The sequence below is a fragment of the Phyllobates terribilis genome, unplaced genomic scaffold, assembly GCF_046119375.1.
Source record: "Phyllobates terribilis strain yellow unplaced genomic scaffold, ASM4611937v1 Scaffold_106__1_contigs__length_5700502, whole genome shotgun sequence".
NCBI classification, from domain to species: Eukaryota; Metazoa; Chordata; class Amphibia; order Anura; family Dendrobatidae; genus Phyllobates; species Phyllobates terribilis.
Window position 1 is genome coordinate 5,153,348 of NW_027362866.1, and position 26,994 is coordinate 5,180,341.

The following is a 26,994-nucleotide window of genomic DNA, read 5'->3' on the forward strand; positions in this document are numbered from 1 at the left end:
TATGTTTGAGGGAACCCCATAAGAGTTCCAAATGTGTGTGGGTAGAATATATATCCCACGGGGGTAAAATTGAAGAAAGTTGAAAAAAAATTTTTTTTGGACTTAGTCACTTTTCCGTCGTTTATCAGATTTTCAGATAGCGCAAATGTCAGTGAGCATTCCCATTTCAGTTCCAGAGCGATTAGCCGAATGAGTCCTTGATATGTAGTCGTTTTCAGCCAATATTTTGGATTTTTGAAAATTTCACTTTTTTGTGAAAATATCCACTAAATGAGGGAATAATATGTGTGAGGGTACCCCAGGAGAGTTCCAAATGTGTGTGGGTAGAATAGATATCCCACGGGGGTAAAATTGAAAAAAGTTGAAAAATTTTTTTTCTGGACTTAGTCATTTTTCCGGCGTTTATCAGACTTTCAGATAGGGCAAATGTCAGTGAGCATTCCGATTTCAGTTCCAGAGCGATTCGCCCAATGAGTCCTTGATATTTAGTCGTTTTCAGCCAATTTTCTGGATTTTTGAAAATTTCACTTTTTTTGTGAAAATATCCACTAAATGAGGGAATAATATGTTTGAGGGTACCCCATGAGAGTTCCAAATGTGTGTGGGTAGAATATATGTCCCACGGGGGTAAAATTAAAGAAAGTTGAAAAAATTTTTTTTTTGGACTTAGTCATTTTTCCGGCGTTTATCAGACTTTCAGATAGGGCAAATGTCAGTGAGCGTTCCGATTTCAGTTCCAGAGCGATTCACCCAATGAGTCCTTGATATTTAGTCGTTTTCAGCCAATTCTCTGGATTTTTGAAAATTTCACTTTTTTTCTGAAAATATCCACTAAATGAGGGAATAATATGTGTGAGGGTACCCCAGGAGAGTTCCAAATGTGTGTGGGTAGAATATATATCCCACGGGGGTAAAATTGAAAAAAGTTGAAAAAAATTTTTTTTTGGACTTAAGGCCCTGTCACACATAACGAGATCGCTAGCGAGATCGTTACTACGTCACAGTTTTGAGATCGCTGAAGAGATCGTTCGGGAGCCGTCAAACATGTATAACTTGCCAACGATTTCGGCCGCCCCAGCGATCTAACTAACGATCTCGTTGGTCGCTGGGACGCTGTCACACAGCAGCTATTTCAACGATCCACACTCAACGATACACACTTTGAGGGACTGTACTGTGACAGAAAGGCGTACATAAAATTACCTTTCCGCGCCCACTCATCTTCGATTGGTGGACGCTACTGCGTTCTGATTGGCCGGGGTTTTTTTTTAAAAGGCGACGTTGGGGCAATTCCGCCCCCATTGTTCTTATCTGCGCTTTGCTTTCGGATCGTAGCAGTGTTCTCCGGGCAAGTTTCGTCCATCTGGGATTTGTTGAAGCCTTGTCAGCGTCCTGATTTTTGGATCCTAGTTGCGTTCTACTGCTGTGATTCCATTCATTTGTGGATTTTCTTCAGCTGTGACTGAACATTGACTTTTGGGTTTTTCAGGCACTGTATTGCTTTGTTTCCACGGTAAGTTATTTTAGTGGATTTTTATCACACTCAATAAGTATATATTTGGTTATATATTGGAGGCCATTTTTAGTCAGCAAATGGTGTGTAGTACTTTTTACTTTGTTTGAAAATCTTTCATGTATGCTCACTGTATTGCTATCCTTTTCAGATGGCTTTCAAAAGTGAAGAGTTTGTGAGGGAAATGATTGACCTCTACCGCTCCCTGCCGTGCCTTTGGCAAATAAAATCAACAGACTACTGCAATAGAGAGAAAAAGAGGGAGGCCTACCAGCAATTGATTTCCCTCTTTAAAAGGCATGGCCCCAACGAGAAGGTGGATGAAGAGCTGGTGAAGAGAAAGATCCAGGGTCTACGTACCGTATATAAGAAAGAACTCAACCGGGTGGAGAAATCAAAGAAGTCAGGTACCGGCACAGATGAGGTTTATGTGCCGACATTATGGTATTATGATTTGCTTGCCTTCACCCGTGACCAGGAGCTACCTCGGCGAATGGTGTGTACGATACGGCAGACCCCGGAAGAAGACCCCGACATACGGACTGACTCCCCTGTTGAAGATGTAAGTACCTTCTTTGCTTCCCTGTAAATAGCATTTATACTTTCAATGTACATGCCATAGTTTAGCCGCCCCTCATATTTGTTTTTTAGTGCACGTGTACCCATGCTGGTCATAACATACCTGCTGGATGTTGTAACCAAATCTTAACTTTATTTTTGTGTTCCCACAGCACCATTGGCAAGATGACGACATCTCGGCTACGGAACGTGGTATGGAGGAGGCGAGTGTTATGTCAAGGAATGAGGAACCTATGGCATCGGTGAATGAAGACCCTATGGCCTCTACAAGTGAAGACCTTGTGCCTCGGCGACAGAGAAAATCAAGGAAAAGAAAGGCCAGCTTGCCGCCATCGCCAGATCTAGTATCTCTGGCGAACAAGATTCTACTTCTGCAGACCCAGGCCAAGCGGGACAGCTTTGCAACATATGCTGGCGAGAGACTACAGAGGCTGGATGACCGACAGAGGGCGCATGCAGAAAGGGTCATGTTTGAGACTTTAAATAAAGCGGCAGCCGGTGAACTTAATGAAACGTCTACTGTACATACTCTGATTGACCCTGGCCATTTTCAACAACATTCTTGGACCCATAGGCAGGACCCACTTCACAGCACACCAGTGCAGAGGATCCGGCGTCCACAAAGCCTTGCCCCCCCCCCACAGTATCCCATGTGTTCTGATTCTTTAGTTTCCCCCAGGCACGGATACACAAATACAGGTAATCGATATGAAGAACTGTAGTGATGTTTCATTTCAATTTTTTTTTATCATTTTGTAAATATTGTTAATTTAATACTTATTTAAATTGTTAAAATTGTTTATATTTTTGTTTGTTTATAAAAACAAGGTTTATTGTCCTCTTTTTTAACTTTACCCCTGCCCTCTGATCTCACCCTGATTGAAATAAAAATGTTTTTTGGTTGCCTTATTTTCTGCTTTACCTCTTCCCGAGGGTGGGACCCCTCACCCCTGCCCTCCGATCCCTTCCCAATCTCCGTTCCCTCCCCTCCATTCTCTACCGTCTATTCCCATCCCTGCTCTCCGCTGGTGATCACCTCCTCCCCTTCTCCTCCTCCGGCTCCAGGCTTTATCACCTGTCTTCTGTCTTTTCCCTGTGTCCTCTGGTCTTCTTCACAGCTGGTTTTCTTCCCCTCCTCTTCCTACTTCCCTTCTTTTAGTCTTTGGGGTCATAGTCATGGTGCACGGTATGGCAATGATCTGCCATACCATGCACTATGAGTCTGACTCAGATTATAGGTTGTATATACTAGATTCTTGATAGGGCGTTGATCCAGGGAACTAGTCTGATTGCCGTATGTGGAGTGAGGAAGGAATTTTTTTTCCCAAAACGGAGCATGGTTTTTTTTTGCCTTCCTCTGGATCAACATGTTAGGTCTTCCTTATAGTTTTCATACTATGTTCCTATTCTTTCCTCTTCTCTCTTCTTCTTGAATTAGCTGGCATCTGTGAAAGCCGACTTCAGACGGCTTTCCTGCCCCCACACAACTTCAGCTAATAATATCAATAAGTAGGCGGCAATGAAAGCCGACTTCAGACGGCTTTCCTGCCCCTACACTACTTCAGCTGATAACATCAATTAGTAGACAGCTATTAAAGCTGACTTCAGACGGCTTTCCTGCCCCCACACAACTTCAGCTGATAATATCAATAAGTAGGCGGCAATGAAAGCCGACTTCAGACGGCTTTCCTGCCCCTACACTACTTCAGCTGATAACATCAATTAGTAGACAGCTATTAAAGCCGACTTCAGACGGCTTTCATGCCCCCACACAACTTCAGCTGATAACATCAATTTGCAGGCGGCTATTAAAGCCGACTTCAGACGGCTTTCCTGCCCCTACACAACTTCAGCTGATAACATCAATAAGCAGGAGGGTGTGAAAGCCGACTTTGGAGTGGGCTTTACTGCCCCTGCACTGCTTGTTTTAGGCAGTATCACACAGGATAGGATTAGATACACAACCCGTCAGGCAGTATCACACAGGATAGGATTAGATACACAACCCTTTAGGCAGTATCACACAGGATAGGATTAGATACACAACCCGTCAGGCAGTATCACACAGGATAGGATTAGATACACAACACGTCAGGCAGTATCACACAGGATAGGATTAGATACACAACACGTCAGGCAGTATCACACAGGATAGGATTAGATACACAACTCTTTAGGCAGTATCACACAGGATAGGATTAGATACACAACCCTTTAGGCAGTATCACACAGGATAGGATTAGATACACAACCCGTCAGGCAGTATCACACAGGATAGGATTAGATACACAACTCTTTAGGCAGTATCACACAGGATAGGATTAGATACACAACCCTTTAGGCAGTATCATACAGGATAGGATTAGATACACAACCCGTCAGGCAGTATCACACAGGATAGGATTAGATACACAACCCTTTAGGCAGTATCACACAGGATAGGATTAGATACACAACCCTTTAGGCAGTATCACACAGGATAGGATTAGATACACAACCCTTTAGGCAGTATCACACAGGATAGGATTAGATACACAACCCTTTAGGCAGTATCACACAGGATAGGATTAGATACACAACCCGTCAGGCAGTATCACACAGGATAGGATTAGATACACAACTCTTTAGGCAGTATCACACAGGATAGGATTAGATACACAACCCTTTAGGCAGTATCATACAGGATAGGATTAGATACACAACCCGTCAGGCAGTATCACACAGGATAGGATTAGATACACAACCCGTCAGGCAGTATCACACAGGATAGGATTAGATACACAACCCTTTAGGCAGTATCACACAGGATAGGATTAGATACACAACCCGTCAGGCAGTATCACACAGGATAGGATTAGATACACAACTCTTTAGGCAGTATCACACAGGATAGGATTAGATACACAACCCTTTAGGCAGTATCATACAGGATAGGATTAGATACACAACCCGTCAGGCAGTATCACACAGGATAGGATTAGATACACAACCCTTTAGGCAGTATCACACAGGATAGGATTAGATACACAACCCGTCAGGCAGTATCACACAGGATAGGATTAGATACACAACTCTTTAGGCAGTATCACACAGGATAGGATTAGATACACAACCCTTTAGGCAGTATCATACAGGATAGGATTAGATACACAACCCGTCAGGCAGTATCACACAGGATAGGATTAGATACACAACCCTTTAGGCAGTATCATACAGGATAGGATTAGATACACAACCCGTCAGGCAGTATCACACAGGATAGGATTAGATACACAACCCTTTAGGCAGTATCACACAGGATAGGATTAGATACACAACCCGTCAGGCAGTATCACACAGGATAGGATTAGATACACAACTCTTTAGGCAGTATCACACAGGATAGGATTAGATACACAACCCTTTAGGCAGTATCATACAGGATAGGATTAGATACACAACCCGTCAGGCAGTATCACACAGGATAGGATTAGATACACAACTCTTTAGGCAGTATCACACAGGATAGGATTAGATACACAACCCGTCAGGCAGTATCACACAGGATAGGATTAGATACACAACTCTTTAGGCATTATCACACAGGATAGGATTAGATACACAACCCTTTAGGCAGTATCATACAGGATAGGATTAGATACACAACCCGTCAGGCAGTATCACACAGGATAGGATTAGATACACAACCCGTCAGGCAGTATCACACAGGATAGGATTAGATGTAACAAAGTGTAGACAATAGTGGATATAAACTAATTTTTTTTTATAAAAATATAAAAAATATAACCAACCAAATAATATCAACTACATAACAAAAAATAAGTTATTGGCTGCCGTGACGGTCATGGGCTGCCACAAATCTTGCCAGCATCACTCCGTGCTGGTGGATCTCTTCACTCAGTCTCCGTTGTGACGCCAGGAGATCTTGTAGTGTTGGGATTTCTACGGAGGTAATAGTTAAACTTAAAAGTCCAATAATTCTGTACATTCATCAAATTAAGGCTATGTGCCCACGATGCACCACTCCCGGGTACCATCTGCACATTAGAACGCGCTAATTACGCAAGTACAGATGCAGTATTGCGGAATTGGCGCATTATAATGCAAGTCAATGGCGGCGCAAAAAAACCACCTTATGCAAAATAATTGGTAGTGCTGCGTTTTTTTCCGCAATGATAATGTGCAGCGGAAATTTCCGCAGCATGTGCACAGCACATGCGGATTATCATTGGGGAACATGGCAGACCTTCTACCATGCGCTTTTAATGCGTTTCCACAGCAGCAAAAACGCTGCAGAAACACCTTAAAAAACGCATCGTGGGCACACAGCCTATCAGGTACATGTTTGGTATTTAACACTTACGGTTTTCAGGTTGCTCGGATGATGACGAGCTTAAGGACCACCCGGATCCCCTGGCACCACCGGCTAGAGAAAGACACAACACTTAATAGTACATGACAGCCCTATACTTTCCAAGTTGTATGGACCGTATTTTATGTCAAAGCATTACCGAAAGATGAAGCTGCACCTATATCACGGAGTGATGCTGGCGAGCTGGTAGAGGAATGCTGCTGGGGCTCCAGGGCTGGAGGTGACTCCCTTGGGGGCTCTGGGGCTGCAGGCGCTGGAAAACAAATAACATTAGATACCTAAGGTGATTGCAGTTGTAACTAATGTGCTGCCATATATTGTGTTAACATATTTTAAAACCACTCACCACGGCGGGGCAGGGTCCGTGACCGGATGCTGACGATTCGGTCGGCAGACCTATATTTCAGGTCCGCCAGCTTTTTACGGATTTGGGTAGCAGAGCGCTGCACCCCAAATCTCCGGACCAGGCCCCGACCGATCCTCTGCAGCACCGCCTGTTTATGGAGCACTGGATGCTCAGAGTGCACATGGCACTCATAATCAAGTGCATCCAGGTGCTCCACAAGGTAGCACACCTCAGCATCACCCCAAGGAGATGCCCTGACCCTGGATGCCATAATGCTCTTAATAAGCTAGGCCGCAACTACGTCGTTAGACCCGCCCACGACGCATGAACGTCGGTAACCACGCCCACGACGCATGAACGTCGCCAATAAACCCGCGGTTTATTAGAGAACCCTATTGTGACTTGAATTATTAGCGTGTCGGACTAGAGACGCTGTATTGATAATGCGACGTCTGTAGAACGCAGCAGTGTCTCTATTGTGACGGTCACACAGGAATACTGGTGTTTAGGTGGTTTTATGTAGAAATATGTATCTATATTTTTATGTAGGTATGCATACTTCTGTGTCTGTGAGTATGTGTGTGTATATCTGGTTATCTGTATATAAGTGTGGATATGGGTGTAGATTTTTATGTATCTGAATATGTATGTGTATATGGATGTGTATATGGATGTATACATACGAGTACAACAGTGGCGTACCACCATTGGTGGCAGGCCACATAACTGCTATGGGGCCCGTGGCCGTAGGGGGCCCGTGAGCCAGCGGACCCCATAGCAGTCTCCCCCATTCTGGAGTAGTAAGTATGTATTTATATATTTTTGTAAATCAGTCAGTACTGATAATACTGGAGGACTGGGGCTGCCTTTTACCCTATGGGGGGCTGCATTATACTGTGTGCTCTCCCATCCTGGTATACAGGGCTGCGGAGTCGATAAGCCAAACCGACTCCTCAATTTCCATTACTCCGACTCCACCTCCCTCATACATGGCTCATGTGATACATTAGGGTCATTACACTGTGCATGTGGAGGCTAAAAAGGTGGAAGTCACCATCGGGGTATCATACTGTGTTAAGGGGGACACTTTTGTTGGCATCACATTTTTATGGGGCTATGAAAGAGTAATTTAGGAGTTCAGAAAGGAAGAAAGGCTGGAAGGTTGTGGGATCTGCTCTTCTGTGTCCCCAACAATTATTTTCTTTTTTTTTTTTTTTTTTTTGTGGGGGGGGTCCCAATTATAACTTCTGCTATGAGCTCCCATGATTCCTATGTCCGCCCCTGGAGTACACGTATGTGTATACGGGCCCTTACTATTGAAACAATGATAAACAAATCTTTTGCAAAGTTAAACACAGTTTATTACACAAATCAATACAAAACTGAAAGTAGTGTATAATTGTCAGTAGTTGCCCACTATAAGTTCCAAGTAACAGCACCAGGACCGTTAAAATACTGGCAGTAGTTGTCGCGGCTGGTTTTCGCATCCTGGGTGTTTCTGCCATATCCCACTGGTTGAAGGCCTGCAATTGCAGGATCGTTTGAACGCCATTCACCGAGCTCCACTTCCCCATTGGCTAGGTCCACAGAGTCCACGAAGCCAGGCGGACAGTACGTAATTGCATCACGTCGACGAAGAAAGTTGTGAAGTGTGCAACAGGCCAAAACAACAGAGTCTATTGATGTAAGCTTCATGTTAATTGGCGTGTGAAAAACTCTGAAGCGGTTGGCCATGATACCGAAGGCATTTTCGACAACACGACGTGCCCTTGACAAACGATAATTGAAAATTCTTCTTTCCTGGGTAAGACTTTTTTGGGGGAACGGTTTAATAAGATTGGGATGAAGTGGGAAGGCTTCATCGCCGACAAAAACAAAATTAAGGTTACCTGTAGTCTCTGAGTTGGGAGGCAAGTGTAGGTCACAGTTGTCCAATCGCTCTCCAAAAAGTGTGTGCTCTAAAACACCACCATCAGAAACCCTGCCGTTCATGCCAACATCTACATTTATAAATTCGTAATTGGCATTAACAAGGTCCATCATGATGATGCTGAAATAGCCCTTATAATTATAAAAATAGGATCCGCTATTTGGTGGCTGAGTGATTCGGACATGTTTCCCGTCCAAAGCCCCACCACAGTTAGGGAACTGCCACAGCTGCTCAAAATCAGAGGCAATCTTTTTCCATTCCTCCTCCGTGTTGGGAAACTGTATGTAACTACGTAGACTGTGGTAAATTGCATTACATGTCTCCGGGATTAGAACACTGAGCATGGGCCTGGAAATGGCTGCAGAAAAATGCAAGTCTTGGAGTGAGCGTCCGGTGGCCAGGAATCTCAGTGTGACTGCCAATCTTTCATCTGCCGGAATGGCAGCACGCATCGCTGTATCCTTCCGTTGAATACGTGGCGTAACTCGTTCCAGTAACTCTTTAAAAGATTCCTCTGACATCCTCAGATAGTTGCGGAAATCATGAGGATTCTTCTCCTGAAGCTCTCTTACAAGTTGCATGTGGGACAATTCAGACCTCTTCTGCAGCCACTCTCTGGTCCACATGCGACGCTTTCGTTTGGAACGCCTCTGTAGCTCTCGTGCCTCATCTTGACGCCGAGCTTCCTCAACCAGCAATGCAGCAACCACAATAGCACACTGCCCGTCGTCCATGATGTGCAAACTGCAAACATAACATGAAAAGATGAGAACACTTTCAACAAAACAATTAACACAAGTATTGAAACTGTATATAAAAAATATCATGGAAAACCATATTCCATTCTGTTAGTGAGCATGACAGAAAATGCGCTATGTGGGTGCATGTGCATGAGACCCCTAAAATATCTGCCCATGCAAAAGCATACATATATATATATACAAATAGAAGCCAAGCCCTCCCTCCCTGAAAAGCAAAGATAACAAATAATTAGTAAATGTAATAAAAGAATAAAAATGGAAACGCATCTGAGACCTCAAACAATACCTACCTTACTAAAGATGTCTGATATGTTCAAAGCGGAGTCACAGCTGGAGAACGCTGCAATGATCCGCAAAAATCAGCACTAGTCCAATGAACGGATATTAGCAACCCGGAGAACTCTGGTAGGATCTGCAATAAAGCACGAGGTCAGAAACAAAGGACGGAATCGCTATTCTGTTGCCTTCTTTATGCGCGTCCGGAAATGAGAACGCCGTAGCGACCACCAATCGGGGACGAGGGGCGCGGAATAGTCCAATTTATACACGCCTACGTGTCTCAGTTCTGAATCGCTGGACGAGGTCGTTGGCTAGGTGTCAAATACAGCGATGCACACTGCCCAGCGGGAGTGCAACGACCCAGGAATGGTCCAGGGAGCTTTATAACGATCAACGATCTCGCAGCAGGGGCCTGATCGTTGCTACCGGTCAAACGTAGCGAGATCGCTAGCGATGTCGCTGTTGCGTCACAAAACCCGTGACGTATCAACGATCTCGCTAGCGATCTCGTTATGTGTGACAGGGCCTTTAGTCATTTTTCCGGCGTTTATCAGACTTTCAGATAGGGCAAATGTCAGTGAGCATTCCGATTTCAGTTCCAGAGCGATTCGCCCAATGAGTCCTTGATATTTAGTCGTTTTCAGCCAATTTTCTGGATTTTTGAAAATTTCACTTTTTTGTGAAAATATCCACTAAATGAGGGAATAATATGTTTGAGGGTACCCCATGAGAGTTCCAAATGTGTGTGGGTAGAATATATATCCCACGGGGTAAAATTGAAAAAAGTTAAAAAAATTTTTTTTTTGGACTTAGTCATTTTTCCGGCGTTTATCAGACTTTCAGATAGGGGAAATGTCAGTGAGCATTCCAATTTCAGTTCCAGAGTGATTAGCCCAATGAGTCCTTCATATTTAGTCGTTTTCAGCCAATATTTTGGATTTTTGAAAATTTCACTTTTTTGTGAAAATATCCACTAAATGAGGGAGTAGTATGTGTGAGGGTACCCCAGGAGAGTTCCAAATGTGTGTGGGTAGAATATATATCCCACGGGGGTAAAATTGAAAAAAGTTGAAAAAAATTTTTTTTTGGACTTAGTCATTTTTCCGGCGTTTATCGGTCTTTCAGATAGGGCAAATGTCAGTGAGCATTCCGATTTCAGTTGCAGAGCGATTCGCCCAATGAGTCCTTGATATTTAGTCGTTTTCAGCCAATATTTTTGATTTTTGAAAATTTCACTTTTTTGTGAAAATATCCACTAAATGAGGGAATAATATGTGTGAGGATACCCCAGGAGAGTTCCAAATGTGTGTGGGTAGAATATATATCCCACGAGGGTAAAATTGAAAAAAGTTAAAAATATTTTTTTTTTGGACTTAGTCATTTTTCCGGCGTTTATCAGACTTTCAGATAGGGGAAATGTCAGTGAGCATTCCGATTTCAGTTCCAGAGCGATTTGCCCAATGACTCCTTGATATTTAGTCGTTTTCAGCCAATATTTTTGATTTTTGAAAATTTCACTTTTTTGTGAAAATATCCACTAAATGAGGGAATAATATGTGTGAGGATACCCCAGGAGAGTTCCAAATGTGTGTGGGTAGAATATATATCCCACGGGGGTAAAATTGAAAAAAGTTAAAAAAAATTTTTTTTTGGACTTAGTCATTTTTCCGGCGTTTATCAGACTTTCAGATAGGGGAAATGTCAGTGAGTATTCCAATTTCAGTTCCAGAGCGATTCGCCCAATGAGTCCTTGATATTTAGTCGTTTTCAGCCAATTTTCTGGATTTTTGAAAATTTCACTTTTTTGTGAAAATATCCACTAAATGAGGGAATAATATGTTTGAGGGAACCCCATAAGAGTTCCAAATGTGTGTGGGTAGAATATATATCCCACGGGGGTAAAATTGAAGAAAGTTGAAAAAAAATTTTTTTTGGACTTAGTCACTTTTCCGTCGTTTATCAGATTTTCAGATAGCGCAAATGTCAGTGAGCATTCCCATTTCAGTTCCAGAGCGATTAGCCGAATGAGTCCTTGATATGTAGTCGTTTTCAGCCAATATTTTGGATTTTTGAAAATTTCACTTTTTTGTGAAAATATCCACTAAATGAGGGAATAATATGTGTGAGGGTACCCCAGGAGAGTTCCAAATGTGTGTGGGTAGAATAGATATCCCACGGGGGTAAAATTGAAAAAAGTTGAAAATTTTTTTTTCTGGACTTAGTCATTTTTCCGGCGTTTATCAGACTTTCAGATAGGGAAATGTCAGTGAGCGTTCCGATTTCAGTTCCAGAGCGATTGGCCCAATGAGTCCTTGATATTTAGTCGTTTTCAGCCAATATTTTGGATTTTTGAAAATTTCACTTTTTTGTGAAAATATCCACTAAATGAGGGAAAAATATGTGTGAGGGTACCCCAGGAGAGTTCCAAATGTGTGTGGGTAGAATAGATATCCCACGGGGGTAAAATTGAAAAAAGTTGAAATTTTTTTTTTCTGGACTTAGTCATTTTTCCGGCGTTTATCAGACTTTCAGATAGGGCAAATGTCAGTGAGCATTCCGATTTCAGTTCCAGAGCGATTCGCCCAATGAGTCCTTGATATTTAGTCGTTTTCAGCCAATTTTCTGGATTTTTGAAAATTTCACTTTTTTTGTGAAAATATCCACTAAATGAGGGAATAATATGTTTGAGGGTACCCCATGAGAGTTCCAAATGTGTGTGGGTAGAATATATGTCCCACGGGGGTAAAATTGAAGAAAGTTGAAAAAATTTTTTTTTTGGACTTAGTCATTTTTCCGGCGTTTATCAGACTTTCAGATAGGGCAAATGTCAGTGAGCGTTCCGATTTCAGTTCCAGAGCGATTCACCCAATGAGTCCTTGATATTTAGTCGTTTTCAGCCAATTCTCTGGATTTTTGAAAATTTCACTTTTTTTTGTGAAAATATCCACTAAATGAGGGAATAATATGTGTGAGGGTACCCCAGGAGAGTTCCAAATGTGTGTGGGTAGAATATATATCCCACGGGGGTAAAATTGAAAAAAGTTGAAAACATTTTTTTTTTGGACTTAGTCATTTTTCCGGCGTTTATCAGACTTTCAGATAGGGGAAATGTCAGTGAGCTTTCCGATTTCAGTTCCAGAGCGATTAGCCGAATGAGTCCATGATATTTTGTCGTTTTCAGCCAATTTTCTGGATTTTTGAAAATTTCACTTTTTTTCTGAAAATATCCACTAAATGAGGGAATAATATGTGTGAGGGTACCACAGGAGAGTTCCAAATGTGTGTGGGTAGAATATATATCCCACGGGGGTAAAATTGAAAAAAGTTGAAAAAAATTTTTTTTTGGACTTAGTCATTTTTCCGGCGTTTATCAGACTTTCAGATAGGGCAAATGTCAGTGAGCATTCCGATTTCAGTTCCAGAGCGATTCGCCCAATGAGTCCTTGATATTTAGTCGTTTTCAGCCAATTTTCTGGATTTTTGAAAATTTCACTTTTTTGTGAAAATATCCACTAAATGAGGGAATAATATGTTTGAGGGTACCCCATGAGAGTTCCAAATGTGTGTGGGTAGAATATATATCCCACGGGGTAAAATTGAAAAAAGTTAAAAAAAAAATTTTTTTGGACTTAGTCATTTTTCCGGCGTTTATCAGACTTTCAGATAGGGGAAATGTCAGTGAGCATTCCAATTTCAGTTCCAGAGCGATTCGCCGAATGAGTCCTTGATATTTAGTCGTTTTCAGTCAATTTTCTGGATTTTTGAAAATTTCACTTTTTTGTGAAAATATCCACTAAATGAGGGAATAATATGTTTGAGGGTACCCCATGAGAGTTCCAAATGTGTGTGGGTAGAATATATATCCCACGGGGGTAAAATTGAAGAAAGTTGAAAAAAAATTTTTTTTGGACTTAGTCACTTTTCCATTGTTTATCAGACTTTCAGATAGGGCAAATGTCAGTGAGCATTCCCATTTCAGTTCCAGAGCGATTAGCCCAATGAGTCCTTCATATTTAGTCGTTTTCAGCCAATATTTTGGATTTTTGAAAATTTCACTTTTTTGTGAAAATATCCACTAAATGAGGGAATAATATGTGTGAGGATACCCCAGGAGAGTTCCAAATGTGTGTGGGTAGGTTATATATCCCACGGGGTAAAATTGAAAAAAGTTAAAAAAAATTTTTTTTTGGACTTAGTCATTTTTCCGGCGTTTATCAGACTTTCAGATAGGGGAAATGTCAGTGAGCATTCCAATTTCAGTTCCAGAGCGATTCGCCGAATGAGTCCTTGATATTTAGTCGTTTTCAGTCAATTTTCTGGATTTTTGAAAATTTCACTTTTTTGTGAAAATATCCACTAAATGAGGGAATAATATGCTTGAGGGTACCCCATGAGAGTTCCAAATGTGTGTGGGTAGAATATATATCCCACGGGGGTAAAATTGAAGAAATTTGAAAAAAAATTTTTTTTGGACTTAGTCATTTTTCCGGCGTTAATCACACTTCGAGATAGGGCAAATGTCAGTGAGCATTCCGATTTCAGTTGCAGAGCGATTCGCCCAATGAGTCCTTGATATTTAGTCGTTTTCAGCCAATATTTTTGATTTTTGAAAATTTCACTTTTTTGTGAAAATATCCACTAAATGAGGGAATAATATGTGTGAGGATACCCCAGGAGAGTTCCAAATGTGTGTGGGTAGAATATATATCCCACGAGGGTAAAATTGAAAAAAGTTAAAAATATTTTTTTTTTGGACTTAGTCATTTTTCCGGCGTTTATCAGACTTTCAGATAGGGGAAATGTCAGTGAGCATTCCGATTTCAGTTCCAGAGCGATTTGCCCAATGACTCCTTGATATTTAGTCGTTTTCAGCCAATATTTTTGATTTTTGAAAATTTCACTTTTTTGTGAAAATATCCACTAAATGAGGGAATAATATGTGTGAGGATACCCCAGGAGAGTTCCAAATGTGTGTGGGTAGAATATATATCCCACGGGGGTAAAATTGAAAAAAGTTAAAAAAAATTTTTTTTTGGACTTAGTCATTTTTCCGGCGTTTATCAGACTTTCAGATAGGGGAAATGTCAGTAAGTATTCCAATTTCAGTTCCAGAGCGATTCGCCCAATGAGTCCTTGATATTTAGTCGTTTTCAGCCAATTTTCTGGATTTTTGAAAATTTCACTTTTTTGTGAAAATATCCACTAAATGAGGGAATAATATGTTTGAGGGAACCCCATAAGAGTTCCAAATGTGTGTGGGTAGAATATATATCCCACGGGGGTAAAATTGAAGAAAGTTGAAAAAAAATTTTTTTTGGACTTAGTCACTTTTCCGTCGTTTATCAGATTTTCAGATAGCGCAAATGTCAGTGAGCATTCCCATTTCAGTTCCAGAGCGATTAGCCGAATGAGTCCTTGATATGTAGTCGTTTTCAGCCAATATTTTGGATTTTTGAAAATTTCACTTTTTTGTGAAAATATCCACTAAATGAGGGAATAATATGTGTGAGGGTACCCCAGGAGAGTTCCAAATGTGTGTGGGTAGAATAGATATCCCACGGGGGTAAAATTGAAGAAAGTTGAAAAAATTTTTTTTTTGGACTTAGTCATTTTTCCGGCGTTTATCAGACTTTCAGATAGGGCAAATGTCAGTGAGCATTCCGATTTCAGTTCCAGAGCGATTCGCCCAATGAGTCCTTGATATTTAGTCGTTTTCAGCCAATTCTCTGGATTTTTGAAAATTTCACTTTTTTGTGAAAATATCCACTAAATGAGGGAATAATATGTGTGAGGGTACCCCAGGAGAGTTCCAAATGTGTGTGGGTAGAATATATATCCCACGGGGGTAAAATTGAAAAAAGTTGAAAAAAATTTTTTTTTGGACTTAGTCATTTTTCCGGCGTTTATCAGACTTTCAGATAGGGGAAATGTCAGTGAGCTTTCCGATTTCAGTTCCAGAGCGATTAGCCGAATGAGTCCATGATATTTTGTCGTTTTCAGCCAATTTTCTGGATTTTTGAAAGTTTCACTTTTTTTCTGAAAATATCCACTAAATGAGGGAATAATATGTGTGAGGGTACCCCAGGAGAGTTCCAAATGTGTGTGGATAGAATATATATCCCACGGGGGTAAAATTGAAAAAAGTTGAAAAAAAATTTTTTTTGGACTTAGTCATTTTTCCGGCGTTTATCAGACTTTCAGATAGAGAAAATGTCAGTGAGCATTCCGATTTCAGTTCCAGAGCGATTGGCCCAATGAGTCCTTGATATTTAGTCGTTTTCAGCCAATATTTTGGATTTTTGAAAATTTCACTTTTTTGTGAAAATATCCACTAAATGAGGGAATAATATGTGTGAGGGTACCCCAGGAGAGTTCCAAATGTGTGTGGGTAGAATAGATATCCCACGGGGGTAAAATTGAAAAAAGTTGAATAAATTTTTTTTTTGGACTTAGTCATTTTTCCGGCGTTTATCAGACTTTCAGATAGGGCAAATGTCAGTGAGCATTCCGATTTCAGTTCCAGAGCGATTCGCCCAATGAGTCCTTGATATTTAGTCGTTTTCAGCCAATTTTCTGGATTTTTGAAAATTTCACTTTTTTGTGAAAATATCCACTAAATGAGGGAATAATATGTTTGAGGGTACCCCATGAGAGTTCCAAATGTGTGTGGGTAGAATATATATCCCACGGGGGTAAAATTGAAGAAAGTTGAAAAAATTTTTTTTTTGGACTTAGTCACTTTCCCATCGTTTATCAGATTTTCAGATAGCGCAAATGTCAGTGAGCATTCCCATTTCAATTCCAGAGCGATTAGCCGAATGAGTCCTTGATATGTAGTCGTTTTCAGCCAATATTTTGGATTTTTGAAAATTTCACTTTTTTGTGAAAATATCCACTAAATGAGGGAATAATATGTGTGAGGGTACCCCAGGAGAGTTCCAAATGTGTGTGGGTAGAATAGATATCTCACGGGGGTAAAATTGAAGAAAGTTGAAAAAATTTTTTTTTTGGACTTAGTCATTTTTCCGGCGTTTATCAGACTTTCAGATAGGGCAAATGTCAGTGAGCGTTCCGATTTCAGTTCCAGAGCGATTCGCCCAATGAGTCCTTGATATTTAGTCGTTTTCAGCCAATTTTCTGGATTTTTGAAAATTTCACTTTTTTTTGTGAAAATATCCACTAAATGAGGGAATAATATGTGTGAGGGTACCCCAGGAGAGTTCCAAATGTGTGTGGGTAGAATATATATCCCACGAGGGTAAAATTGAAAAAAGTTGAAAAATTTTTTTTTTTGGACTTAGTCATTTTTCCGGCGTTTATCAGACTTTCAGATAGGGGAAATGTCAGTGAGCTTTCCGATTTCAGTTCCACAGCGATTAGCCGAATGAGTCCATGATATTTTGTCGTTTTCAGCCAATTTTCTGGATTTTTGAAAATTTCACTTTTTTTCTGAAAATATCCACTAAATGAGGGAATAATATGTGTGAGGGTACCACAGGAGAGTTCCAAATGTGTGTGGGTAGAATATATATCCCACGGGGGTAAAATTGAAAAAAGTTAAAAAAAATTTTTTTTTGGACTTAGTCATTTTTCCGGCGTTTATCAGACTTTCAGATAGGGCAAATGTCAGTGAGCATTCCGATTTCAGTTCCAGAGCGATTCGCCCAATGAGTCCTTGATATTTAGTCGTTTTCAGCCAATTTTCTGGATTTTTGAAAATTTCACTTTTTTGTGAAAATATCCACTAAATGAGGGAATAATATGTTTGAGGGTACCCCATGAGAGTTCCAAATGTGTGTGGGTAGAATATATATCCCACGGGGGTAAAATTGAAGAAAGTTGAAAAAAATTTTTTATTGGACTTAGTCACTTTTCCGTCGTTTATCAGATTTTCAGATAGCGCAAATGTCAGTGAGCATTCCCATTTCAATTCCAGAGCGATTAGCCGAATGAGTCCTTGATATGTAGTCGTTTTCAGCCAATATTTTGGATTTTTGAAAATTTCACTTTTTTGTGAAAATATCCACTAAATGAGGGAATAATATGTGTGAGGGTACCCCAGGAGAGTTCCAAATGTGTGTGGGTAGAATAGATATCCCACGGGGGTAAAATTGAAGAAAGTTGAAAAAATTTTTTTTTTGGACTTAGTCATTTTTCCGGCGTTTATCAGACTTTCAGATAGGGCAAATGTCAGTGAGCGTTCCGATTTCAGTTCCAGAGCGATTCGCCCAATGAGTCCTTGATATTTAGTCGTTTTCAGCCAATTTTCTGGATTTTTGAAAATTTCACTTTTTTTTGTGAAAATATCCACTAAATGAGGGAATAATATGTGTGAGGGTACCCCAGGAGAGTTCCAAATGTGTGTGGGTAGAAAATATATCCCACGGGGGTAAAATTGAAAAAAGTTGAAAAAATTTTTTTTTTGGACTTAGTCATTTTTCCGGCGTTTATCAGACTTTCAGATAGGGGAAATGTCAGTGAGCTTTCCGATTTCAGTTCCACAGCGATTAGCCGAATGAGTCCATGATATTTTGTCGTTTTCAGCCAATTTTCTGGATTTTTGAAAATTTCACTTTTTTTCTGAAAATATCCACTAAATGAGGGAATAATATGTGTGAGGGTACCACAGGAGAGTTCCAAATGTGTGTGGGTAGAATATATATCCCACGGGGGTAAAATTGAAAAAAGTTGAAAAAAATTTTTTTTTGGACTTAGTCATTTTTCCGGCGTTTATCAGACTTTCAGATAGGGCAAATGTCAGTGAGCATTCCGATTTCAGTTCCAGAGTGATTCGCCCAATGAGTCCTTGATATTTAGTCGTTTTCAGCCAATTTTCTGGATTTTTGAAAATTTCACTTTTTTGTGAAAATATCCACTAAATGAGGGAATAATATGTTTGAGGGTACCCCATGAGAGTTCCAAATGTGTGTGGGTAGAATATATATCCCACGGGGGTAAAATTGAAGAAAGTTGAAAAAATTTTTTTTTTGGACTTAGTCACTTTTCCGTCGTTTATCAGATTTTCAGATAGCGCAAATGTCAGTGAGCATTCCCATTTCAATTCCAGAGCGATTAGCCGAATGAGTCCTTGATATGTAGTCGTTTTCAGCCAATATTTTGGATTTTTGAAAATTTCACTTTTTTGTGAAAATATCCACTAAATGAGGGAATAATATGTGTGAGGGTACCCCAGGAGAGTTCCAAATGTGTGTGGGTAGAATAGATATCCCACGGGGGTAAAATTGAAGAAAGTTGAAAAAATTTTTTTTTTGGACATTTTTCCGGCGTTTATCAGACTTTCAGATAGGGCAAATGTCAGTGAGCGTTCCGATTTCAGTTCCAGAGCGATTCGCCCAATGAGTCCTTGATATTTAGTCGTTTTCAGCCAATTTTCTGGATTTTTGAAAATTTCACTTTTTTTTGTGAAAATATCCACTAAATGAGGGAATAATATGTGTGAGGGTACCCCAGGAGAGTTCCAAATGTGTGTGGGTAGAATATATATCCCACGGGGGTAAAATTGAAAAAAGTTGAAAAAATTTTTTTTTTGGACTTAGTCATTTTTCCGGCGTTTATCAGACTTTCAGATAGGGGAAATGTCAGTGAGCTTTCCGATTTCAGTTCCACAGCGATTAGCCGAATGAGTCCATGATATTTTGTCGTTTTCAGCCAATTTTCTGGATTTTTGAAAATTTCACTTTTTTTCTGAAAATATCCACTAAATGAGGGAATAATATGTGTGAGGGTACCACAGGAGAGTTCCAAATGTGTGTGGGTAGAATATATATCCCACGGGGGTAAAATTGAAAAAAGTTGAAAAAAAATTTTTTTTGGACTTAGTCATTTTTCCGGCGTTTATCAGACTTTCAGATAGGGCAAATGTCAGTGAGCATTCCGATTTCAGTTCCAGAGCGATTCGCCCAATGAGTCCTTGATATTTAGTCGTTTTCAGCCAATTTTCTGGATTTTTGAAAATTTCACTTTTTTTCTGAAAATATCCACTAAATGAGGGAATAATATGTGTGAGGGTACCACAGGAGAGTTCCAAATGTGTGTGGGTAGAATATATATCCCACGGGGGTAAAATTGAAAAAAGTTGAAAAAAATTTTTTTTTGGACTTAGTCATTTTTCCGTCGTTTATCAGATTTTCAGATAGCGCAAATGTCAGTGAGCATTCCCATTTCAATTCCAGAGCGATTAGCCGAATGAGTCCTTGATATGTAGTCGTTTTCAGCCAATATTTTGGATTTTTGAAAATTTCACTTTTTTGTGAAAATATCCACTAAATGAGGGAATAATATGTGTGAGGGTACCCCAGGAGAGTTCCAAATGTGTGTGGGTAGAATAGATATCCCACGGGGGTAAAATTGAAGAAAGTTGAAAAAATTTTTTTTTTGGACTTAGTCATTTTTCCGGCGTTTATCAGACTTTCAGATAGGGCAAATGTCAGTGAGCGTTCCGATTTCAGTTCCAGAGCGATTCGCCCAATGAGTCCTTGATATTTAGTCGTTTTCAGCCAATTTTCTGGATTTTTGAAAATTTCACTTTTTTGTGAAAATATCCACTAAATGAGGGAATAATATGTTTGAGGGTACCCCAGGAGAGTTCCAAATGTGTGTGGGTAGAATAGATATCCCACGGGGGTAAAATTGAAAAAAGTTGAAAAAAATTTTTTTTTGGACTTAGTCATTTTTCCGGCGTTTATCAGACTTTCAGATAGGGCAAATGTCAGTGAGCATTCCGATTTCAGTTCCAGAGCGATTCGCCCAATGAGTCCTTGATATTTAGTCGTTTTCAGCCAATTTTCTGGATTTTTGAAAATGTCACTTTTTTGTGAAAATATCCACTAAATGAGGGAATAATATGTTTGAGGGTACCCCATGAGAGTTCCAAATGTGTGTGGGTAGAATATATATCCCACGGGGGTAAAATTGAAGAAAGTTGAAAAAATTTTTTTTTTGGACTTAGTCACTTTCCCATCGTTTATCAGATTTTCAGATAGCGCAAATGTCAGTGAGCATTCCCATTTCAATTCCAGAGCGATTAGCCGAATGAGTCCTTGATATGTAGTCGTTTTCAGCCAATATTTTGGATTTTTGAAAATTTCACTTTTTTGTGAAAATATCCACTAAATGAGGGAATAATATGTGTGAGGGTACCCCAGGAGAGTTCCAAATGTGTGTGGGTAGAATAGATATCTCACGGGGGTAAAATTGAAGAAAGTTGAAAAAATTTTTTTTTTGGACTTAGTCATTTTTCCGGCGTTTATCAGACTTTCAGATAGGGCAAATGTCAGTGAGCGTTCCGATTTCAGTTCCAGAGCGATTCGCCCAATGAGTCCTTGATATTTAGTCGTTTTCAGCCAATTTTCTGGATTTTTGAAAATTTCACTTTTTTTTGTGAAAATATCCACTAAATGAGGGAATAATATGTGTGAGGGTACCCCAGGAGAGTTCCAAATGTGTGTGGGTAGAATATATATCCCACGGGGGTAAAATTGAAAAAAGTTAAAAAAAATTTTTTTTTGGACTTAGTCATTTTTCCGGCGTTTATCAGACTTTCAGATAGGGCAAATGTCAGTGAGCATTCCGATTTCAGTTCCAGAGCGATTCGCCCAATGAGTCCTTGATATTTAGTCGTTTTCAGCCAATTTTCTGGATTTTTGAAAATTTCACTTTTTTGTGAAAATATCCACTAAATGAGGGAATAATATGTTTGAGGGTACCCCATGAGAGTTCCAAATGTGTGTGGGTAGAATATATATCCCACGGGGGTAAAATTGAAGAAAGTTGAAAAAAATTTTTTATTGGACTTAGTCACTTTTCCGTCGTTTATCAGATTTTCAGATACCGCAAATGTCAGTGAGCATTCCCATTTCAATTCCAGAGCGATTAGCCGAATGAGTCCTTGATATGTAGTCGTTTTCAGCCAATATTTTGGATTTTTGAAAATTTCACTTTTTTGTGAAAATATCCACTAAATGAGGGAATAATATGTGTGAGGGTACCCCAGGAGAGTTCCAAATGTGTGTGGGTAGAATAGATATCCCACGGGGGTAAAATTGAAGAAAGTTGAAAAAATTTTTTTTTTGGACTTAGTCATTTTTCCGGCGTTTATCAGACTTTCAGATAGGGCAAATGTCAGTGAGCGTTCCGATTTCAGTTCCAGAGCGATTCGCCCAATGAGTCCTTGATATTTAGTCGTTTTCAGCCAATTTTCTGGATTTTTGAAAATTTCACTTTTTTTTGTGAAAATATCCACTAAATGAGGGAATAATATGTGTGAGGGTACCCCAGGAGAGTTCCAAATGTGTGTGGGTAGAATATATATCCCACGGGGGTAAAATTGAAAAAAGTTGAAAAAAATTTTTTTTTGGACTTAGTCATTTTTCCGGCGTTTATCAGACTTTCAGATAGGGGAAATGTCAGTGAGCTTTCCGATTTCAGTTCCACAGCGATTAGCCGAATGAGTCCATGATATTTTGTCGTTTTCAGCCAATTTTCTGGATTTTTGAAAATTTCACTTTTTTTCTGAAAATATCCACTAAATGAGGGAATAATATGTGTGAGGGTACCACAGGAGAGTTCCAAATGTGTGTGGGTAGAATATATATCCCACGGGGGTAAAATTGAAAAAAGTTGAAAAAAATTTTTTTTTGGACTTAGTCATTTTTCCGGCGTTTATCAGACTTTCAGATAGGGCAAATGTCAGTGAGCATTCCGATTTCAGTTCCAGAGCGATTCGCCCAATGAGTCCTTGATATTTAGTCGTTTTCAGCCAATTTTCTGGATTTTTGAAAATTTCACTTTTTTGTGAAAATATCCACTAAATGAGGGAATAATATGTTTGAGGGTACCCCATGAGAGTTCCAAATGTGTGTGGGTAGAATATATATCCCACGGGGGTAAAATTGAAGAAAGTTGAAAAAATTTTTTTTTTGGACTTAGTCACTTTCCCATCGTTTATCAGATTTTCAGATAGCGCAAATGTCAGTGAGCATTCCCATTTCAATTCCAGAGCGATTAGCCGAATGAGTCCTTGATATGTAGTCGTTTTCAGCCAATATTTTGGATTTTTGAAAATTTCACTTTTTTGTGAAAATATCCACTAAATGAGGGAATAATATGTGTGAGGGTACCCCAGGAGAGTTCCAAATGTGTGTGGGTAGAATAGATATCTCACGGGGGTAAAATTGAAGAAAGTTGAAAAAATTTTTTTTTTGGACTTAGTCATTTTTCCGGCGTTTATCAGACTTTCAGATAGGGCAAATGTCAGTGAGCGTTCCGATTTCAGTTCCAGAGCGATTCGCCCAATGAGTCCTTGATATTTAGTCGTTTTCAGCCAATTTTCTGGATTTTTGAAAATTTCACTTTTTTTTGTGAAAATATCCACTAAATGAGGGAATAATATGTGTGAGGGTACCCCAGGAGAGTTCCAAATGTGTGTGGGTAGAATATATATCCCACGGGGGTAAAATTGAAAAAAGTTGAAAAATTTTTTTTTTTGGACTTAGTCATTTTTCCGGCGTTTATCAGACTTTCAGATAGGGGAAATGTCAGTGAGCTTTCCGATTTCAGTTCCACAGCGATTAGCCGAATGAGTCCATGATATTTTGTCGTTTTCAGCCAATTTTCTTTATTTTTGAAAATTTCACTTTTTTTCTGAAAATATCCACTAAATGAGGGAATAATATGTGTGAGGGTACCACAGGAGAGTTCCAAATGTGTGTGGGTAGAATATATATCCCACGGGGGTAAAATTGAAAAAAGTTAAAAAAAATTTTTTTTTGGACTTAGTCATTTTTCCGGCGTTTATCAGACTTTCAGATAGGGCAAATGTCAGTGAGCATTCCGATTTCAGTTCCAGAGCGATTCGCCCAATGAGTCCTTGATATTTAGTCGTTTTCAGCCAATTTTCTGGATTTTTGAAAATTTCACTTTTTTGTGAAAATATCCACTAAATGAGGGAATAATATGTTTGAGGGTACCCCATGAGAGTTCCAAATGTGTGTGGGTAGAATATATATCCCACGGGGGTAAAATTGAAGAAAGTTGAAAAAAATTTTTTATTGGACTTAGTCACTTTTCCGTCGTTTATCAGATTTTCAGATACCGCAAATGTCAGTGAGCATTCCCATTTCAATTCCAGAGCGATTAGCCGAATGAGTCCTTGATATGTAGTCGTTTTCAGCCAATATTTTGGATTTTTGAAAATTTCACTTTTTTGTGAAAATATCCACTAAATGAGGGAATAATATGTGTGAGGGTACCCCAGGAGAGTTCCAAATGTGTGTGGGTAGAATAGATATCCCACGGGGGTAAAATTGAAGAAAGTTGAAAAAATTTTTTTTTTGGACTTAGTCATTTTTCCGGCGTTTATCAGACTTTCAGATAGGGCAAATGTCAGTGAGCGTTCCGATTTCAGTTCCAGAGCGATTCGCCCAATGAGTCCTTGATATTTAGTCGTTTTCAGCCAATTTTCTGGATTTTTGAAAATTTCACTTTTTTTTGTGAAAATATCCACTAAATGAGGGAATAATATGTGTGAGGGTACCCCAGGAGAGTTCCAAATGTGTGTGGGTAGAATATATATCCCACGGGGGTAAAATTGAAAAAAGTTGAAAAATTTTTTTTTTTGGACTTAGTCATTTTTCCGGCGTTTATCAGACTTTCAGATAGGGGAAATGTCAGTGAGCTTTCCGATTTCAGTTCCACAGCGATTAGCCGAATGAGTCCATGATATTTTGTCGTTTTCAGCCAATTTTCTTTATTTTTGAAAATTTCACTTTTTTTCTGAAAATATCCACTAAATGAGGGAATAATATGTGTGAGGGTACCACAGGAGAGTTCCAAATGTGTGTGGGTAGAATATATATCCCACGGGGGTAAAATTGAAAAAAGTTAAAAAAAATTTTTTTTTGGACTTAGTCATTTTTCCGGCGTTTATCAGACTTTCAGATAGGGCAAATGTCAGTGAGCATTCCGATTTCAGTTCCAGAGCGATTCGCCCAATGAGTCCTTGATATTTAGTCGTTTTCAGCCAATTTTCTGGATTTTTGAAAATTTCACTTTTTTGTGAAAATATCCACTAAATGAGGGAATAATATGTTTGAGGGTACCCCATGAGAGTTCCAAATGTGTGTGGGTAGAATATATATCCCACGGGGGTAAAATTGAAGAAAGTTGAAAAAAATTTTTTATTGGACTTAGTCACTTTTCCGTCGTTTATCAGATTTTCAGATACCGCAAATGTCAGTGAGCATTCCCATTTCAATTCCAGAGCGATTAGCCGAATGAGTCCTTGATATGTAGTCGTTTTCAGCCAATATTTTGGATTTTTGAAAATTTCACTTTTTTGTGAAAATATCCACTAAATGAGGGAATAATATGTGTGAGGGTACCCCAGGAGAGTTCCAAATGTGTGTGGGTAGAATAGATATCCCACGGGGGTAAAATTGAAGAAAGTTGAAAAAATTTTTTTTTTGGACTTAGTCATTTTTCCGGCGTTTATCAGACTTTCAGATAGGGCAAATGTCAGTGAGCGTTCCGATTTCAGTTCCAGAGCGATTCGCCCAATGAGTCCTTGATATTTAGTCGTTTTCAGCCAATTTTCTGGATTTTTGAAAATTTCACTTTTTTTTGTGAAAATATCCACTAAATGAGGGAATAATATGTGTGAGGGTACCCCAGGAGAGTTCCAAATGTGTGTGGGTAGAATATATATCCCACGGGGGTAAAATTGAAAAAAGTTGAAAAAATTTTTTTTTTGGACTTAGTCATTTTTCCGGCGTTTATCAGACTTTCAGATAGGGGAAATGTCAGTGAGCTTTCCGATTTCAGTTCCACAGCGATTAGCCGAATGAGTCCATGATATTTTGTCGTTTTCAGCCAATTTTCTGGATTTTTGAAAATTTCACTTTTTTTCTGAAAATATCCACTAAATGAGGGAATAATATGTGTGAGGGTACCACAGGAGAGTTCCAAATGTGTGTGGGTAGAATATATATCCCACGGGGGTAAAATTGAAAAAAGTTGAAAAAAATTTTTTTTTGGACTTAGTCATTTTTCCGGCGTTTATCAGACTTTCAGATAGGGCAAATGTCAGTGAGCATTCCGATTTCAGTTCCAGAGCGATTCGCCCAATGAGTCCTTGATATTTAGTCGTTTTCAGCCAATTTTCTGGATTTTTGAAAATTTCACTTTTTTGTGAAAATATCCACTAAATGAGGGAATAATATGTTTGAGGGTACCCCATGAGAGTTCCAAATGTGTGTGGGTAGAATATATATCCCACGGGGGTAAAATTGAAGAAAGTTGAAAAAATTTTTTTTTTGGACTTAGTCACTTTTCCGTCGTTTATCAGATTTTCAGATAGCGCAAATGTCAGTGAGCATTCCCATTTCAATTCCAGAGCGATTAGCCGAATGAGTGCTTGATATGTAGTCGTTTTCAGCCAATATTTTGGATTTTTGAAAATTTCACTTTTTTGTGAAAATATCCACTAAATGAGGGAATAATATGTGTGAGGGTACCCCAGGAGAGTTCCAAATGTGTGTGGGTAGAATAGATATCCCACGGGGGTAAAATTGAAGAAAGTTGAAAAAATTTTTTTTTTGGACTTAGTCATTTTTCCGGCGTTTATCAGACTTTCAGATAGGGCAAATGTCAGTGAGCGTTCCGATTTCAGTTCCAGAGCGATTCGCCCATTGAGTCCTTGATATTTAGTCGTTTTCAGCCAATTTTCTGGATTTTTGAAAATTTCACTTTTTTTTGTGAAAATATCCACTAAATGAGGGAATAATATGTGTGAGGGTACCCCAGGAGAGTTCCAAATGTGTGTGGGTAGAATATATATCCCACGGGGGTAAAATTGAAAAAAGTTGAAAAAATATTTTTTTTGGACTTAGTCATTTTTCCGGCGTTTATCAGACTTTCAGATAGGGGAAATGTCAGTGAGCTTTCCGATTTCAGTTCCACAGCGATTAGCCGAATGAGTCCATGATATTTTGTCGTTTTCAGCCAATTTTCTGGATTTTTGAAAATTTCACTTTTTTTCTGAAAATATCCACTAAATGAGGGAATAATATGTGTGAGGGTACCACAGGAGAGTTCCAAATGTGTGTGGGTAGAATATATATCCCACGGGGGTAAAATTGAAAAAAGTTGAAAAAAAATTTTTTTTGGACTTAGTCATTTTTCCGGCGTTTATCAGAC

At 39.3% G+C, this 26,994-nt stretch overlaps 1 protein-coding gene across 1 annotated transcript; it reads left to right on the forward strand.

The window, feature by feature from the left end:
- The first annotated feature begins 1,644 nt into the window (after positions 1–1,644).
- Positions 1,645–7,251, forward strand: LOC141198764 (uncharacterized). The gene is made up of 3 exons (XM_073663157.1): positions 1,645–2,075; positions 2,245–2,691; positions 7,225–7,251. The coding sequence occupies exons 1-3, from the start codon at positions 1,665–1,667 to the stop codon at positions 7,249–7,251; spliced, it is 885 nt and encodes a 294-aa protein (XP_073519258.1). The 5' UTR covers positions 1,645–1,664.
- Positions 7,252–26,994: the final 19,743 nt, after the last annotated feature.